Below are 17,821 nucleotides of genomic sequence, written 5' to 3'. Positions count from 1 at the left end.
TTATCCTTTGTTAGGTTATAAAGAAAATACAGTTATTTAAACAATCTTATGAATTGATTCCCTCCCCAATACTATCCCCCATCAGGTTTCACCATTGGAGGAAACGATTTTCCATGGCTTCAATACAGAGCACCTTTATTCAACTCCTCATTTGACCACGTACTCACATGTACCCTGTCCTCAAGTTAAGTTGGAAAAAATCCATCCAAAAACATGTAAGTAAGGAAGTGAAATTTTGTCTTTTGTAATTTGGGGCTTGTAACATTGCAAAACCACAGGATGGGGATGGGGTGGACAGACCTCAAGGTGACCACATAAGTATGAAAGAATATGCTCTTGTTTTAATTTTAATTTCAATTTTAATTTTAATTTTTTTAATTTTTTTTATTTTTGAGACAGAGAGAGACAGAGCATGAACAGGGGAGGGGCAGAGAGAGAGGGAGACACAATCTGAAATGGGCTCCAGGCTCTGAGCTTTCAGCACCTAGCCCGACGCGGGACTCGAACTCACGGACCGTGAGATCATGACCTGAGCCGAAGTCAGACTCTTAACCGACTGAGCCACCCAGGCGCCCCTTAATTTTATTTTTTAATTTTTTTCAATGTTTATTTATTTTTAAGAGAGAGAGAGGCAGAGCATGAGTTGGGGAGGGGCAGAGAGAGGATGAGACACAGAATATGAAGCAGGCTTCTCTGAGCTGTCAGCACAGAGCCCAACGTGGGGCTCGAACCTACAGACTGTGAGATCATGACCTGAGCTGAAGTCTGACGTTCAACCGACTGAGCCACCCAGGCACCCCTATTTTTTTTTAATGTTTTTTTATCTTTGAGAGAGAGAGAAAGTAAGTGAGTAGGGGAGGAGCAGAGAGAGAGAAGGACAGAAGATCTGAAGCAAGCTCTGCTGACAGCAGAGAGCCCAACGCAGGGCTCGAGCTCACAAACCGTAAGATCATTATCTCAGCTGAAGTCAGACACTTAACTGAATGAGCCATGCAGGCACCGCTAATTTTTATTTTTAAGACAAATATCTTTTATCCCACTGATTTATCTTGTATGTTAAAATATAATAAAGACGATAACTAACAGCCAAGCATACTTTGATTTTACATTAAAATCAAAGAGAGGGAAATGTAAGAAGTGGAAGAAAATATCATGCTGCCCTGCATTGTGGCCTGGAGCCAGAGATCTAAACTTTCTCCATCTCCCTGGGCCCAGTTTCTCTGGCCCTCCCTGGTGCCAGACCTCTCCTATCGCTCTGTTCTGTTGTCTCTGCTGGTGTGCTTCGGGCCTTGACAACCACCACCACCATTACTATGGCCATAAGGCCCTAGACGTCGTACCCCCACCCTGTTCCTCTCTGGCCTCATCGCCACCACACTTGCCTTGCTTTCCCTCCAGCCACACTGGCCTCCTTACTGTCTGTGCCTGTGGCCCTGGCCCTGTGCAAGACCCCATCTCCATCCTTGCCCGTCTGCAGAGGCTCAGAAAGATATTTTAAGTTTCTTCAAGAATACAGCCCAACTCAGCAGTCTGGAGTAAAATGTAACATTAAGGTCATGTTATTTCATGGATGGTATCTTTTTTTTTGGTTCAGAAGCAAACGTTTCTCCCAGATTCATTTGGGCCATTTGGGATTTTCAGTGGGATTTTTTTTGTTTGGTTTAGGTTCCCCCAAGGAATATTTGGAAACATTCATCTTTCCAGTTCTGCTTCCTGGAATGGCTAGCCTGCTTCACCAAGCAAAGAAAGAAAAATGTTTTGAGGTTAGTTGCTTTGTGGGGTTTCTTTATTTCTGAATGCTCAGTAATTTCTTTTTATCAGATGGTTCCTCATTATCTCAGTACCATCAAGTGGTTGTTCTCAAAACAATCCCTTTGGGAGGGAAGGCTGTGTTTTGGTCACTCACTCCACTTCAGCCATGACATCTAGTTGTGCACACACACACGCACTGCCATCTGCTCCGGAGAGCTTTTCCACCTTCTTGGCCTCCCTGCCTGCCTTTCTCCTGGGTAATTGGCATCTACCAGGTCTGTCGGATCTTTCACTCCCTTTGACTGTGTTTGTGTGCAGATTAAAGCTCTCCTTAAATTTTATCTGACTCTGGATTGGCCTTCCCACCTCTGGCCTCTCGCTACTCCACTTCGTGTCCAGCACCGTGCGTGTAGCTTGCTTCAGGAGAGGCTTGGCACATAGTGAGTGCTCCTTTAGCAGTAGTCATTGTCACGCTGCAGCCAGTTATGTGTGTGAATGGAGTCCCAGTCCTGCACGCCTTCCTGTAAACACCCTTATGGAGGCTCCCTCTTTTCTACAGCTGACAGGATACTTTGGACGTGTGTGTTCCCTGCACAGTTTTGAATCCTAGAATTGGGGATGGCCCACATGAAGAATGTAAAATAGCCACAATATTTAATATTGGCCAAGTACTTTGCTTAGTGCTTTACCATCCATGATTTCATGCATCCCTAGCAACAGCCTTGTGAGATTCCTATTAGTGCCGTCTGCATTTTGTAGATGAGACAACAGGAGAACAAGGACATTTAGAATGGTGATCAAGGATGAATGGCAGAGTTGGGATTCAAATCCAGGCTAAATGATTCAAAGTGATACTTAAAAGATTGGCAGTAACTACAGTGCAAACCCCAATCAGTTTGACACATCCCAGGATCTTGAGAGCATTCGCAGTTAATGGTTTGAACTGTTTGGTCGCCCTTCAGCACAGAGCCTCTCTCTGAGAAGTGGATACTGCCTGGATAGTGCTTTTATATACTGAGGAGACACCCATACCCCAGATAGTCCTAACTTCGTCCCTCCCCAACAATGAGAGTTGGAGACTGTCCTCTAAATAGCTCTAGGAAACACTGATTTTTAAATCCATATCTGTTGTGTGAAGAACAGATTGTTACTTGCCACAGGTTATAAAATCTGAACTGCTTCCACTTCCTGCATTTGTTCATTTGCTCATTTGGCTTCTCCTGAGGACTTAATTTTTGTCCCCTATTCATAACTGACCTTCCCCTCCTCATTGTGGTGTTAACAGGTGCAAGGTGCAGCCATGTGGATTGGTAGTGAGGCCAGGGGCCAGAGAGCAGAGCCTTGGCCTGACCCTGCCATTGTCAAGTGGCTTTGTCTCTCTGGCCTCAGGTCCTGCTGCTAAATGAGGGAGACCACACAGTCTCGCAAGTCACATTTCAGGGATTTTTCTTTTTAATCTTGCTGTTGGCCAAAGTATATTAAGTGTGCTGTGCCTTTTATTAGATTGAACAAAGGGTGGATCACAATGATTAAACAAAGAAATGAGCACAGGAATAACCTTTGTTTGAATATGTGTAAGGAATATCTGCAGACAGATTAGGTCACCCAAATTAAGTTCTATTCAACAAATATTTGTTTAGCCCTACTATGTGCTGATTACGGGGCCAGACCCTAGGGAGGGACACAGAGAGGACCAGATATGGCCCTGTCTCAAGAAAACCACAAACGAGCAGTAAAGCCTTCGGTAGCTGGAGTTTCTTTTTTCCCTACCCTTTGTTTCTGTTCTTATTTGAGCCTCTGAAATAAGAATGGACGTGGAGAAAAAAACAAGAAGGGATCTAGGTGCTGTGAATGCACATCTAGACTTGGCACAGCTCTATTGAATTGTGCAGACTTTATTCTAATTTCTTCAGCTGTTATCCTTCTAATTTATACCCGTTCAGAGCACACAAAAATCAGCTAAAAGGGCAGTAATTAAGATTTTACATTGAGGGTTCTATATCTAATGTTTGTCCATAAATAATTTTGTAATGAGGGGGCTAGAAACAGTTTCCAGCCTCTAAGCAATGATAAAATGCTTTTAAAGAATCAGAAAAATTTCTGTTTGTATTAGAGATTAATGAGGCATCCTCATGCCAACTCATATTTCATCTTCGACATCCTGCAGATGAGCTGCCACTGGGACTAAGTGAAACTAGTCTAAACATCAAATGCTGCAGGGTGCTTGAATGGAGCATTAAAGTTTAAATGTTGTAATGAACGATCAGGGAATGTAGAAAATGTGAGTTCTTAAAACTGTTAGCTTGAGAAAATTGATAAACTTTAAAGGCAGCCAGACACACTGGAGTCCAAAATCCTGCTCAGCCACTTCCTTGCAGTGGGAAACCTAGGGGATCTGTGAGCCTCAGGAGGATGGCCTGGATGACCAGGAGGATGAGGGGAAGTATTTAATGATACTCATTGGCACCAAGGAAGGTTAGCTTCCTGCCCTGCCTGCCCTCAGGCTCTTCCCAGAAGCTCAAGTAACTTGAGTGCTACAAATATGCAAGATGGGTGAATTACCATTAACTTCTTTCATTTCCTGACTTGGGATTTGTTAATTAAATGTGATTCCCTCTTTTTTCACCCCTTGGTCATGTAGCCTTTTGTGGGTTATTTTTGAAGCCTTGAAAATTACATCAGCATTTGTCAGACCCAAATGGAGCTCCTCTTATCCAGATCTGCACAACAGATTTGCATTTTCTCAATTCAGCTGTTCCTCACATCCTGTCAGTGGGAATAGATGCTAAACTGAATGATAACCAGCCTCCAGCCAAAATTACATAACTGAAGCATTCTTATCTGTCACCCACAACTGAACTTGCATCCAAATGACTCTTAAACAGCAGTGTAATTCATTGTTTATTGGAGCCATTCAAATTATATCTTGAAACAGTGTTCATATTAGGTTGCTCAAGAGATAATTGCTGATTTGTGTTTTGCCCTTAAAATGCTGGCTTATAGTTATGTTCCCTCGCTTTCATTATTTTCCGTTTTGTTCTATGATGTAGCTCCAGCAGTGCCTGGTACGTGGTAGGGACTCACTAAATATTTGTCGGATGAATGAATTCATACGGTTCCTCAAAAGTGAGAGCCAACTTTTAAGATAGCGGTTAAGTTATGGGAGCACTTGTCAGTTTGCCCTAGCTATTACATTCCAGAAGTAATTTACTAACTGTACCTGCAGTGTCTGGATTTACTGCCTCTGGAGGAAGGTAGACTGTAGGGAGGCTGCCTCTAGTGCTAGAGCTGAATAAGGAGCCCCTCCTCTAAAATTGAAGGGACCTCCTAGCCAATGGAGAGCCAGGGGGATGAGCAAGAAGCTGGAATTGAAGAATAGTAGTTTCTAGCGCTTTAGGGCCTTTGCTTTGTGCCAGACATTGTTCTAAGCATTTTGTCTGAAGAAAGTTTCATCTTCCCAGCAGCCCTCCAATGTGGGTGCTCTTTTTTTTTTTTTAATGTTTTTTTTTATTTTTGAGAGACAGAGAGACAGAGCTTAAGCAGGTGAGGGGCAGAGAGAGAGGGAGACCCAGAATCCAAAGCAGGCTTCATGCTCTGAGCTGTCAGTACAGAGCCCGACACAGGGCTTGAACTCACAGACTGGAGATCATGACCTGAGCCGAAGTCGGACGCTCAACCAACTGACCCACCCAGGCACCCCAACGTATGTGCCCTTATCTTATAGATGAGGACTATGCAGCACCAAGGTTAACCAACAAGCTCAAGGGAACAACCAGTATGTGGTAGAGCCAAGATTCAAGCCAAGCAGTCTGCTTCCTGAGACTAGGAGTTTGACCCCCAGACCACACTGGTGTCAGTCCAGTGGCTTGCCAAAAGCACAGGCCAGATTCTGATATGAAAGATGGGTCTGGAAGCTGTGGAGAAGAGCAGTAAGAAATGAGGCAGATCTGGGGCAGTCAGTCACACAGACAGAGCCCTCATGTAGACATCGTGGGGCAGGATCGTTTATTTAGATTGGCCCTGTGAGTACTGTGACACTCCAAGAAAAACTGGAGGGAATAAAGCAGAGAGAGAGAGAGAGAGAGAGAGAGAAAGAGACAAGCATCAGTGATACCTAATTACTATGTCATAGAGCACCTGGACAATTAAACACACACACACACACACACACACACACACACACACACAAAAGAGGAAGTCTGTGGTACCTCATCCAGTGCTTCAGAACCCAGCCTCCAGAATCAGGCAGACTTTGCTTCCAGTCTGACTCTGTCGCACACAAGCTGTGTAAGTTTGATGATTTTGATTTTGATTAATTCATAATTCAATTCCTTTATATGTGTCATTTTAAATATTATGAATTGAACTCTGGTGACTTTCATAAAGATCCTAATCAAACAGTTTGTTCATCATTGGATATTATCATCTTTTGTTTTTTTAAATATTTATTTTGAGAGAGAGAGAGCATGCACATGTGCACGCACACACACAGGAATGGGGGAGGGGCAGAGGGAGAAAGAGAATCCAAAGCAGGCTCTGCACTGTCAGCGTAGAGCCCAACGTGGGGCTCAGTCCCATGAACCATGAGATCATGATCTGAGCCTAAATCCAGAGTCGGATGCCCAAACAACTGAGCCACCCAGATGCTCTCATATTTTAATCTTTTAAGTGCTCAGAATAAAATTCAGCTTTATTTCTCTAGTCCTGATTTTTTGGAGGAGATTACAACTGGGAGACTAAACCTTAAGTGAATGATTTGCAATAATTATCTCAGCCTTAGGATTAGATAAAGACCCTGTGCATGTCCTAAGATGTTCTTAGCAAGTGGAATAAATTTATTCATTCTTTTCCCAGATCATTGTTTTCAACTACATGTAAAATGGTCATAGAGAAGATGTAGGTGACAACTGTAGGACACTAAAGTGACCATCTATTAAGAAAGTCTATGGACCTTTTAGTGTTGCTGTGAAATTAGCTGGCTGCTAGCAGTATTTTATATTGTGTTAAACAAACATACTCTGTGAAAGATAAAGAGTGGGAAATGAGTACTTTGTACAAATAGTTGGTGAAATTATATCTGAATTGACAATAGATATTGCACAGGCATTTCCTGTGTATATACTGACGTGCACAGTACATAGACCAAGCCAAAGGTAAATGATAGTATCTAAACCTGTCAGCCAATAAGTGAAAATCACACATAAGCGGGGGTGGGGGGGGGATGCAAATTTAGAGGGCTTTTCTCTCTTATATTTCAGTATTTCAATAATATTTGAAAAATTGAAAATAAGTGTCAATTACTTTGGTAATTATAAAAAATGTTATAAATAAATGGGCCCTTGCCCCCAATTTAGGTGATTTTCTTTCTTTTCCATTTTCACTGACACATTGAGTAACAGTGACACACCTCACCTCCATCTTTTTACACCACTTGTTCTCTCTTTTACTTGTGGTGCTTTGACCCTGAAATCCTCCAGCACAACTCTTCTTAAGCTTTCTTAATGACCCAGTACTGCCAAATTCAGTCACCTCTTCCAGGGACAAAAAGAAAGCCAGTATGGGGGGAGCAGAGCAAACTAATGAGGTGGGAGGTAAGATGGCCGCTCTACAGTGGCCACATCATATAAGCCAGTAAAAAGTGCGGGTTTTATTTTAGGAGCAGTGGGAACTCATCAGCACAAGGTTCTCTGTGTTGGTGGGCCCTGTGCCCCCTCGTCACATTTTAAAGAGCCTTTTCATATCTTGAAATGCTTAGGTAATTTGGAGAGAAAGAGAGAGAGAGAGTGCATGTGAACTGGGAGGGGGCAGAGAGAGAGAGAAGAAGAGAGAGAATCCCAAGCAGGCTCCGCAGTCTTATTGCAGAGCCTGATGTGGGGCTCAAACTCACAAACCATGAGATCATGACCTGAGCCAAAATCAAGAGTCAGATGCTTAACCAGCTGAGCCACCTGGGTGCCCCTGCTGTGTGTGTTGTTTATAACAAACTACCTGGAAACTGCACGTCTTAACACATTGATTTAATATTTCTGTGGGCTGAATGTTCTTCTCTTGGTCTCACCTCGACTCACTCATGTGACTGCTGTCAGCAGGTGACTGGGAAGGGCTGGGAGGTCCAAGCTGGTGTCAGGCACATGGCTGGGGCCTCAGTGCTGGTGTTGGCTAGGCACTTCAGTTCTCCTCCTCATGGCTCTTATCCTGTAGCAGGCCAGCCCTGCTTCTTTACAGTCTGGTGGTTTCAGGACATTTCCAAGAGGGCAAAGACAGAAATGTGAGGCTGGGGCTCTGGAACTCCAACAGCAACCCTTCTACCACGTTCCACTGGTCAAAGCAATTCACAAAGCCAGGAACTCACATGGCAACCCATAAGTAGGTGAGAAATAGACTCCTTCTAGAAAAATTAGCAAAGTCACATTGCAAAGGGGCATAAGGGGCATGGACCTAGCATGTATGATTCATTAGGTGCTCATTAGCTAATAATCTATCTGTGCAATAGTTTCAAACATATATATATATGTGTGTGTGTATATGTATACACACATATATACGTATACACACACACACACACATGTATATATATATATATATAGTGGCTGTTTATACTATAGCAGACTATAGCATAAAGGAGAAAGAAAATGGAAACCATTTACAACATATGTAATATTTTTTAATTTTTTAAAATCTCAGGTAAAACTATACTAGAAGATATGAGTAGTGACTTGCTTGTACCTATTCATAGAATCAGGGGCTCCTGGGTGGCTCAGTCGGTTGAGCGTCCAACCTCAGCTCAGGTCATGATCTCACAGTTTGTGAGTTTGAGCCCCGCGTTGGGCTCTGTGCTGACAGCTCAGAGCCTGGAGCCTGCTTCCGATTCTGTGTCTCCCTCTCTCTCTGCCCCTCCCCTGCTCGTGCTCTGTCTCTCCCTGTCTCAAAAATAAATAAAAACATTAAAAAAAAAAAAAAAAAGAATCACCACGAATATGATAGCTGCAAAAGGCAGACTGCATCACGCACGATGTATCAGTCATTCAGATACTGTAAGTGATATTGCCCATGGTATTAGGATTTTTCTGAAATGGTGAGAAACTCTTAGGTTCTGAATAGAACAAAGTACACTTTTCCCTCAGTATATGTGGTGGTTGCTTTCCTGGAAAAATCAATATATATTAAAACCATGTAAAAAAGACCCCACCTGTGTTTGTATGTTAAATGGAGTTAGGAGAGCAAGTGAAAGTAGGGGAGAGGGGCAGAGAGAGAGGGAGAGAGAATCCCCAGCAGGCTCCATGCTGTCAGTGCAGAGCCCGATGCAGGGCTCAATCCCACAACCGCAAGATCATGCCCTGAGCCAAAATCAAGAGTCAGATGCTCGACTGATTGAGCCACCTGGGTGCCTCTAAAAAAAGGATTTTAAAAAGTCCACTCATTTTAACTGAACCACATTTAGAGTTGTGCAGCCATCACCACAATCTAATTTTAGAACATTTCCATAACCTCTCCCCACCCCAATCTCTAGTAGCTATTTCTGGTTACTCTTCATTTCCACCCCTACCCCCAAGCAACAGCGAATCTACTTTTTATCTCCATAGATTTACCTTTTCTGAACATTTCAAATAACTAGAATCACATAATATGGTCTTTTACATCTGGCTTATTTCATTTAGTACAGTGTTTGTGAGGTTCATCTGTGTTGTACATGTATCAGTACTTCATCTTTATTGCTTGGATAGATTTTCAGTAGAGGAAACTGGGTTTTTACCTGATCTTATTACATTTGATTGAATGTCACAGCATTTGGGGCGCCTGGGTGGCACAGTCGGTTAAGCGTCCGACTTCAGCCAGGTCACGATCTCGCGGTCCGTGAGTTCGAGCCCCACGTCGGGCTCTGGGCTGATGGCTCAGAGCCTGGAGCCTGTTTCCGATCCTGTGTCTCCCTCTCTCTCTGCCCCTCCCCCGTTCATGCTCTGTCTCTCTCTGTCCCAAAAATAAATAAACGTTGAATGTCACAGCATTTAAGTGGGTCCAGATAGCAGATCCCAATTTCACATTTTGGAAGTTAGTACCTAAATATGAAATACGGCTCTAAGTTAAGAGCTATTTCTTAATCATCTACCATTACCCAACAGTTACCTTCTAAGTGATTAATCAATGGTGATTGATGGCAATCATTTGTAGAGTACTTTCCATATGCCAGGCATTATTTCACATTGTGATCGCATTGTTACTTACAATAACCCTTTGAATGGGTGGTTTTATTGTCCCTCTTTTATGGATAAGGAAACAGAGGTTCAAGAAGTACCCATGGGGGCGCCTGGGTGGCTCAGTCAGTTAAGCGTCTGATTCTTGGTTTCGGCTTAGGTCATGATCTCACGGTTCGTGAGTTCGAGCCCCGCATCAGGCTTTGTGCTGACAGCGAGAGCCTGCTTGGGATTCTCTCTCTCTCCCCCCACCTCTCTGTCTCTGCCCCCTCCTTCCCCAGCTTGCTCTCTCTGTCTCTCTCAAAATAAATAAATAAACTTAAAAAACATTGTTGAAATTGTTGTTGTCTTATTGTGCCTAATTTATAAATTAAATTTGTCATAGGTATGTATATACGGGGAAAACATACTACATGCAGGGTTTGGTACTCACGGCAGTTTCAGGCATCCACTGAGGTCTTGGAACCTATCCTATGTCGATAAGGGGGGACTGCTGAATGCCAATAAGGCTGTTAGTGTTGAAAATACTTCACTCTGAGGCTCTTGGAATTGCTGTCCGATCCAGTTTGTAAACCATACAAGAAAATCTTATTATAACTTGATAGTCATGCTTCTTTTCTTTCTTCTTTTTAACAATGGCAGCATTGATCACTTCATTCCCAAACTTGGCTAGGAGTTGCTTTTGTTTCTAAAAATCAAAGTCATCCTCAAAAGACAAGGCTTTAGAAAGAAAGTCAACAGGCTCTGACCTGAGGGTGACCCCTTGGTTGCCTTATAAAATAAAGGGCAGTGGCTTTGTGACAGGATTTTCCTTTTCTGCTCTGAAGCTTTGTCCTCTTGCTTTCAGGGGCATGGCTCTATGCCAGGGGGCTGTCGTAGCAGTCTTGACTGTCTGCTAAATAGGGAGAGCATTTGGCTATAAATTGCATTTCACTTATTATACACGGCATCTGTTGATTTTTTGCTACATAACACACTACCTCAAAAGTTAGTGGCATAAAACAACAGTTTATTTAGTTCATTTTCCTGCAAGAGAGCAATTGGGCTGGGCTCAGCTGGGAGGTTCTTCTGGCCTTGGTTGGGGCCATTCTTGTGTCTGCGGGCAGGCTGAGTCTAGGAAGGCCTTAGCTGGGATGTATCACCTCTGTTCAACTTGGCCACTCAGCTTCCATCAAATTAACCCTGGAGAGTTCACATCGTAGCTGGGCAGGGGTGCGAGGGTTCAAGTAGAAGTTCTCAAGGCCTCTTGAGCCTGATGAGGTTTGGAACTGGCATATTGCTACTTTTACGGCATTACGTTGGCCAAAGCAAGTCACAAGGCCAGCTCAGATTCAGAGAGTAAGAAAATAGACTCCACCTCTTGATGGGAAGAGCTATAAAACTACACTGCAAAGGTTGTGGATCCAGGAAAGGGTGAAGAATGGTGGCCCTTTTTGCAATTCACCTCATATACTGTATTAGAAATAGTATGGATTTTGCAGCAGGTGGCAAGTTTGACTTCTGGCTCTAGCCTAGTGACTTCAGGGAAGTTACTTGTCTGCATCTCCCTCTTCCCCTCATTTGTAAACCACTGGTGGGCTTATGGACAGGGTTAAATGAGGTAATGTGTGAAAGAGCAAGTTCTGGAGTCCAACTGAGTTCAAATTCTGACTCTGACCATCTACTAGTAAGTGACTTTGGACAAGGTATTTAACCTTTCTGTGCCCCTGTTTCCTAATCTGTAAAATGGGAATAATAAGAATAGTAACCTAATAATACGTAGTTGTCATGAGGATAAATGAGCTAAGTAAAATTTAGAAGAGTGCCTGGCAGAGTGACAACATTCAATGCATATTAACTGTTGTTAACATGATTAACATGATGCCTAGAAAATAGCGAGTCTGTAAAAGGAATGTTATTCCCCATGGTCCCTGCTGAGTGACCAGTTGTTGCTTGAATAAATGGAAGGTGGTATCCTTGTTACTAATTTCTGGATATTACAGATGGCCAAGGATGGATTTTCCTCATCGTTCTAAAAATACTAGCGCCTTTAAAAAGTAATATATATTTGTAAAAATCTAAACATAACCCTTGGAAATAATATGGTGAGCTCAGAACCTGAGAATGCACTGTTAAGGGCCCACCAATGCTGAAGAAGCTGCTAGAATCACAGCCATAGTGACCGAAAAAGAAAGAAAGACTGCAAGGTATCCCAAAATTCTCTTGAGAATTAATGTCTAAAGGATTGGAAACCATTTTTTAAAAAGTGAAAATAAGGTTCAATTGATTCTTTTGGCCCTCTTGGTTGTTTAGAGAGCTGCATTCCTCCTGCTACTTTTTAGAAACAAGAAAACCCAAGTCATAAACTACTTCCAGAGCCAAAAGATGTTTAAACTGTTAATCCCTTAGAATAATAAAAGGGCTGTCCAGGAAATGGGTGAAACCGAGCTTTCTTGAAATCAAATTTCTGGGTCAGAAATCAAGTACTATGGATTTTTCCATGCTTCTGCATGAAAAAGCATCTATCAGTGATTGATAATGTTCTAAAGCAGAGGTCTGCAAATTATGGCCTCTAGGGCCAGCTACCTCTTTTTGTAACTGAAATTTTATTGGAACACAGCCACACCCATTCCTTTACATTTTTGTCTATGGCCACTTTTGCACTGAAAGTGCACTTTTGCACTCTTTCACTGTAGCGAAGTTGAATAGTTGTAACACAAGCCTAATATGTATACCTGGCCATTTAAGAAAGTTTGCCAACCCTTGTTCTGAAATCCTAAAAACACCCAGAGTTTTGTAGTAGTAGCTGCTGCTGTTGTTATGTGGGAGGCAGTGTAAGGGAAGCTTAATGATTAAGCATAGAGTTTGGAGCTATGCTTACCTGAATTGAGAGCCCAGTTCTACCTCTTTCTAGGTATGTGACTTTGGACCTGGCTAGCACTGGGACCTTGTAATTTTAACCTTTTAAGCCTCAGTGTACTCCTCTGTGAAATAGAAATAGTAATAATAATATATATATTATTATAATATATATAATGATATACGTATTATTACATATAATGATAATATCATTCATAGTAAGAGAATTTAAATAAGATAATGTGTTCAACTCAGTGACTGGCACAGCTACAGTGAAAAGTAGCAATAAAATAAGAACAAAATTGAATTGGAAAAATGTTCCTTAGCCCCGGAATGGAAAACTAAGAATGAGGGCAGTGTGTAAGGAAGAGGTGGGTTGAGACTGGCCATGTGGAGAGTTAAAGAGTAGTGGGAGGTTAAACTCAGACATGTGGAGGGCTCTGAGAATACAGTAAGGAAAGGTAAGGTAGGGTTGCTGGAATCAAAAGGGTGGGCTTGAATCCCCTCCTCCAACTTCAAAAAAAAATTTTTTTTTAACATTTATTCATCTTTTGAGAGAAAGAGAGAGAGAGAGACCCGAGTGTGAGCGGGGAAGGGGCAAAGAGAGAGAGAGAGACACACAGAATCTGAAGCAGGCTCCAGGCTCTGAGCTGTCAGCACAGAGCCCAACACAGGGCTCAAACTCAGACTGTGAAATCATGACCTGAGCCAAAGTCGGATGCTTAACTGACTGAGCCACCCAGGTGCCCTCCCTCCTCCAAGTTTTGCTAGCTCTGGGCATCTGGGAAGTTTCCTTAAACTCTAAAACTCTAAGGGTCTCAGTTTTCTTATTTGTTAAATGGGGAGGGTGATAACCATAGTACCCACCTCACCAGGGTTTTTGGGAGGATTAAGATGTTCTGTGTATGGCACTTAGCACAGGGTGAGTGTTTAGTAGGGGGTAGCCATTGTCTTTCAAGATTGTGCTTGAGGGATTCAGGAAGAGAGGCAGCTGGCAACAAGTGAGAAAACAGAGGGAGGAGACATGGGTCCAGGTTGAAAGTGAAGAAAAGAATAAACCCAGTTTCAGACGGGGATAGTGAGATGGATTAAGAAAGCCCCGATTGTCAGAGCCTCTGCCAGAAGCTTCCTTTTGCATAGGCCCTGATCAATTTTTCCATCTTCTCTGAGCAGAGGGCAGGCCTTGAAGGGAGTGCAAGAGACCCCTTGATCTCCTGGAGGCATAACTGTGAAGTTAGGTTGCAAATAATTTTTATACCAAGACAGGTCTTTGTAGAATTTTCATGAAGACTTGTCTGTTCCTTGCTGCATCTTTGTTGACATTGACCTTCCTGATCTTCTATTTATGTTTATAGCTGCCTTCCCTGGGATCCCTGGTCAGCCCAGAGTCTATGTGATTTGGAAGAGGTGAAAAGAAAATCAACTATGCAATTGTTAAGATAGCATTTTTCTTAGACTGAACATTGATTAAAAGGCCATAATACCATTCCTATTCTGTCATGAATTGGGTTGTATTCTAGTGGCAAATTAAGTTTGAGACATGTAAACATCATCTTAAGATTAGACATTACATTTGGCTCCATGTTCTTGGTGATCCACTGACATCTAGCCCTGCCTTTGGATTAGCTTAATTGGAACATGAGAGGTGAGAACTTAATAAGAACATAACTGGACAGATATACTGAACAGAGCTGGCTTAGTGGCTATTATAAACTTCACTTGGGATTTCTTTCCAATGCAGCTCTGAAAATATTTTGGTTAATAATTAAGTTAATACTTTTTGCTATAAGCAATTTTTGATAAAAGTTTATATTGTCAGCAGTAAAAAGTATGATGAACTCAAAGAGTTTGTTCCAGCTGGATGTGTTAAGTATGCAGAACTCACTATTCCCGTATCTGCTAGTTAACTCTGGGGGCCAGTCCCTCACATGACGGAAAACCCCATTTGAACTGACTTCAGTGAAAAGGATTGTTTGTTTGTTTGTTTGTTTATATATGTCCTCTCCCATGGGGAGATCTTCCACAGCTTGATCTGGGGACCCAGATGATGTCTTCACGATTTGGTTCCCTTTCCATCTCTTGATTCAGTTTCCTCTGGCGTGGCTCCACCCTCAAATGGTCCCTGCCTTGTGACACTAGCCTATGTCTCATGCCTTAGAAAGAGAAAGTCTCTTCCTGAGTTTCTAATTGAACTGACTCAGGTCAATGACCTACTTTGGAATCAATCCTTGGAACTAGGGGAATTTAGTGGGCTGTGGGCTGTTGGGCAAAGTGAAGGATCCCTAACCCAGTGCACATAGCTTTAGAATTGGGGAAAGACAGATCCCCAAAAGGAACTCAAGGTGCTGTTACCAAAAGAAGGCAGAAAGGATACTGGGCAGCTATCTTGGCTAGGACTCATTGTGCTGCGAACAGAAGGAAACTGTCTTAAATAATGAAGGGGATTCTTTGGTTCAGGAAACTAAAAGGTTCTGAGGTAAAGAAGGAAGATTTCAGGATGGGTTTGATTGAGAACTCAATGATAAAACCAGAGACTTGGTTCTCTTCTGCCTCTCTGGGTGGCCTCTTGCAAAGTTGGTTTTATCCTCAGGCTGGCTTCCCTCAGAGTGGCCAAACAGATACTGCCACTGGCCTAGGCTTTGCCCCCGCAACTACAGCAACCTGGGGCACCTGGGTGGCTCAGTCAGTTGAGCGTCCGACTTCGGCTCAGGTCATGATCTCGCAACTTGTGGGTTCAATCCCTGCGTTGGGCTCTGTGCTGACAGCTCCAGAGCCTGGAGCCTGCTTTGGATTCTGTGTCTCCCTCTCTCTTTTCCCCTCCCCCACTCTCACTCTGTCTCTCAATAAACATTAAAAAGAAAAGAAAAGGAAAGGAAAGGAAAGGAAAGGAAATGATTTCCCAGAAGCCCCAGCACATCTCCCCTCATACTTTATCAGTCTGAAATTGATTATGCACCCATTCTCCATTCAGCAAATCCCTCGGGCCAGGATAAATGTGGACCAGGTTTAGGTCTAGGTGGCAGGTAGGGTGGGCTTATCTGGACTGCCTAATCGGGATTCATACCTGGAGCTGGAGATGGACTTAGTCCTCCATACTCATCACAGCAACCTCCAGCCGGAGGTTGGTTGCTGGATGTTGAATTAATAACCACAGTGCAGCCATAGCTTACTCATTTCTTTATCTCTTGTGTTTAACACAGGCTTGGCACATAGTAGGTCCTCAGTAAATGTTTACTGAACAGGACTAAACCGGAACAATGCACTGTGCGTAATTTAGAAAGAAATCAGGAGTTTTCTGCATGACTAAAATGATGCCTGAAAATAAATCTTATCTCAGCTTTAAATATGGATTAAATGCAGGGTCTGGATAGAGGTGATAAGACTTTCTGCCTCTTTTCCTATCCTATCCCACACGGCATAAAATTTTCCCTTTTGCTTTGGTTGCTCATCAAATTCCATTACAATGAAGACTATTGTAAACAAAAGTTAGTATCAGGAAACTATTTCTAACTCCTGATAAGTCATTTGATGATCTCATGACACTAAAATTTGCTACTATGAATAATTCAGTAAAACAAATCTATTTCTTCTTAGAGTCCTGTGCTATCTTACAGTCATTTATTGTAGTCTTTTATTTTTTAAATAAAATACCCAATATCTTTTAAAAAGTACAAGGGCTGTGGTCAGTGAAGGAAGAAACTCTGTTTCCTGGCCTTGACCAATAAAGGAATTAGAAATACCATCCACTTTTGTTTGAAAAACTTTTCTAAGGAGTGGAAAAAATAGATTTGTCACAGGAAAGGTGTGGTAGAATTATTTTAGCGTTACTCCTTTTATTTCAGAACACTTTTAGAAATGAGCACGTGGCCCGTGCTGAAAGTCTTGGTCTATACTTTGTGTTATGAGTGTATTTTTTTTTTATTTTTTTAACATTTATTCATTTTTTTATTTTTTATTTTTTTATTTTTATTATTTTTTAATGTTTATTTATTTTTGAGACAGAGAGAGACAGAGCATGAACGGGGGAGGGTCAGAGAGAGAGGGAGACACAGAATCTGAAGCAGGCTCCAGGCTCTGTGCTGTCAGTACAGAGCCCGACGCGGGGCTCGAACTCACGGACCCCGAGATCATGACCTGAGCCGAAGTCGGCCGCTCAACCGACTGAGCCACCCAGGCGCCCCTAACATTTATTCATTTTTGAGAGACAGAGAGAGAGCGTGAGCTGGGAAGGGGCAGAGAGAGAGGGAGACACAGAATCCGAAGTAGGCTCCAGGCTCTGAGCTGTCAGCACAGGGCCCGATACAGGGCTTGAACCCACAAACTATGAGATCATGACCTGAGCCGAAGTCAGACACTTAACCAACTGAGCCACCCAGGTGCCCCATGAGTGTGTATTTTTAAGTTCTTTTGAGAAGTATTATTTTTCTTTAATGAAATTCTAATGCAGTTGGGGAAAATGTAACTTCTGTTTGAAGTTTGCTTTGATAAGTATTTTGGCATCTGGCTGTAGTCCAAGTGAGTGCTCGTTTCTAGCATCAGTTATCACTTTTGTCTTGGGGGGCTGGTTCTCAGGCATCTGGAAGTTTACTGTAGAGAATAGCTATGTGGGAAAGGAGGCTATGACATTCTAAGTGCATGCCACACCCACAGCCTTAACTTCAGCCCTCTGTCCCTGCTTTGTCCATGTCCCCATTACCCTGGCTACAAGTGATTGAGACAAGAATAAGTGTCACACCCTATAGGCAGCCACTTGAGAATGCCAAGTGGCTATGAAATGATCTGGTACAATTGCTCTGCCCAACAGGGATGGCCCATTCTGAGTAGTATCTTACCAATCCAATCAGATTCTTCCTTCTGGGGAGTAGCGATGCCACAGGGCTGAGTCCCACGTAGATTGAGAACCAGAACTGTTGTTGAGCCACAAAGCTATAAGTAGATGAGGCTACTGTGATTAGCCAGACCTGCACCCTGAACAGCCATGGACCCTGGTCCACTTCTCCCTGAGACCTGCCCCCAGTCAGAGGAATTCCCATTTTCCT

At 42.8% G+C, this 17,821-nt stretch overlaps 1 protein-coding gene across 7 annotated transcripts in view; it reads left to right on the top strand.

Moving 5' to 3' along the window:
• Positions 1-17,821, top strand: part of IQCK (IQ motif containing K) — a 127,136-nt gene that overhangs the window by 9,412 nt on the left and 99,903 nt on the right. For all 7 annotated transcript variants that reach the window (XM_045461677.1, XM_045461672.1, XM_045461680.1 and 4 more), the window contains 2 exons: positions 86-215; positions 1,666-1,763. In XM_045461677.1, coding sequence (XP_045317633.1) covers positions 86-215; positions 1,666-1,763 — 228 coding nt within the window. The remainder of the gene's footprint in view (positions 1-85; positions 216-1,665; positions 1,764-17,821) is intronic.

This window comes from Leopardus geoffroyi, chromosome E3, assembly GCF_018350155.1.
Source record: "Leopardus geoffroyi isolate Oge1 chromosome E3, O.geoffroyi_Oge1_pat1.0, whole genome shotgun sequence".
In the NCBI taxonomy this organism is placed as follows: Eukaryota; Metazoa; Chordata; class Mammalia; order Carnivora; family Felidae; genus Leopardus; species Leopardus geoffroyi.
This window is presented reverse-complemented; position numbering and strand designations above follow the sequence as displayed.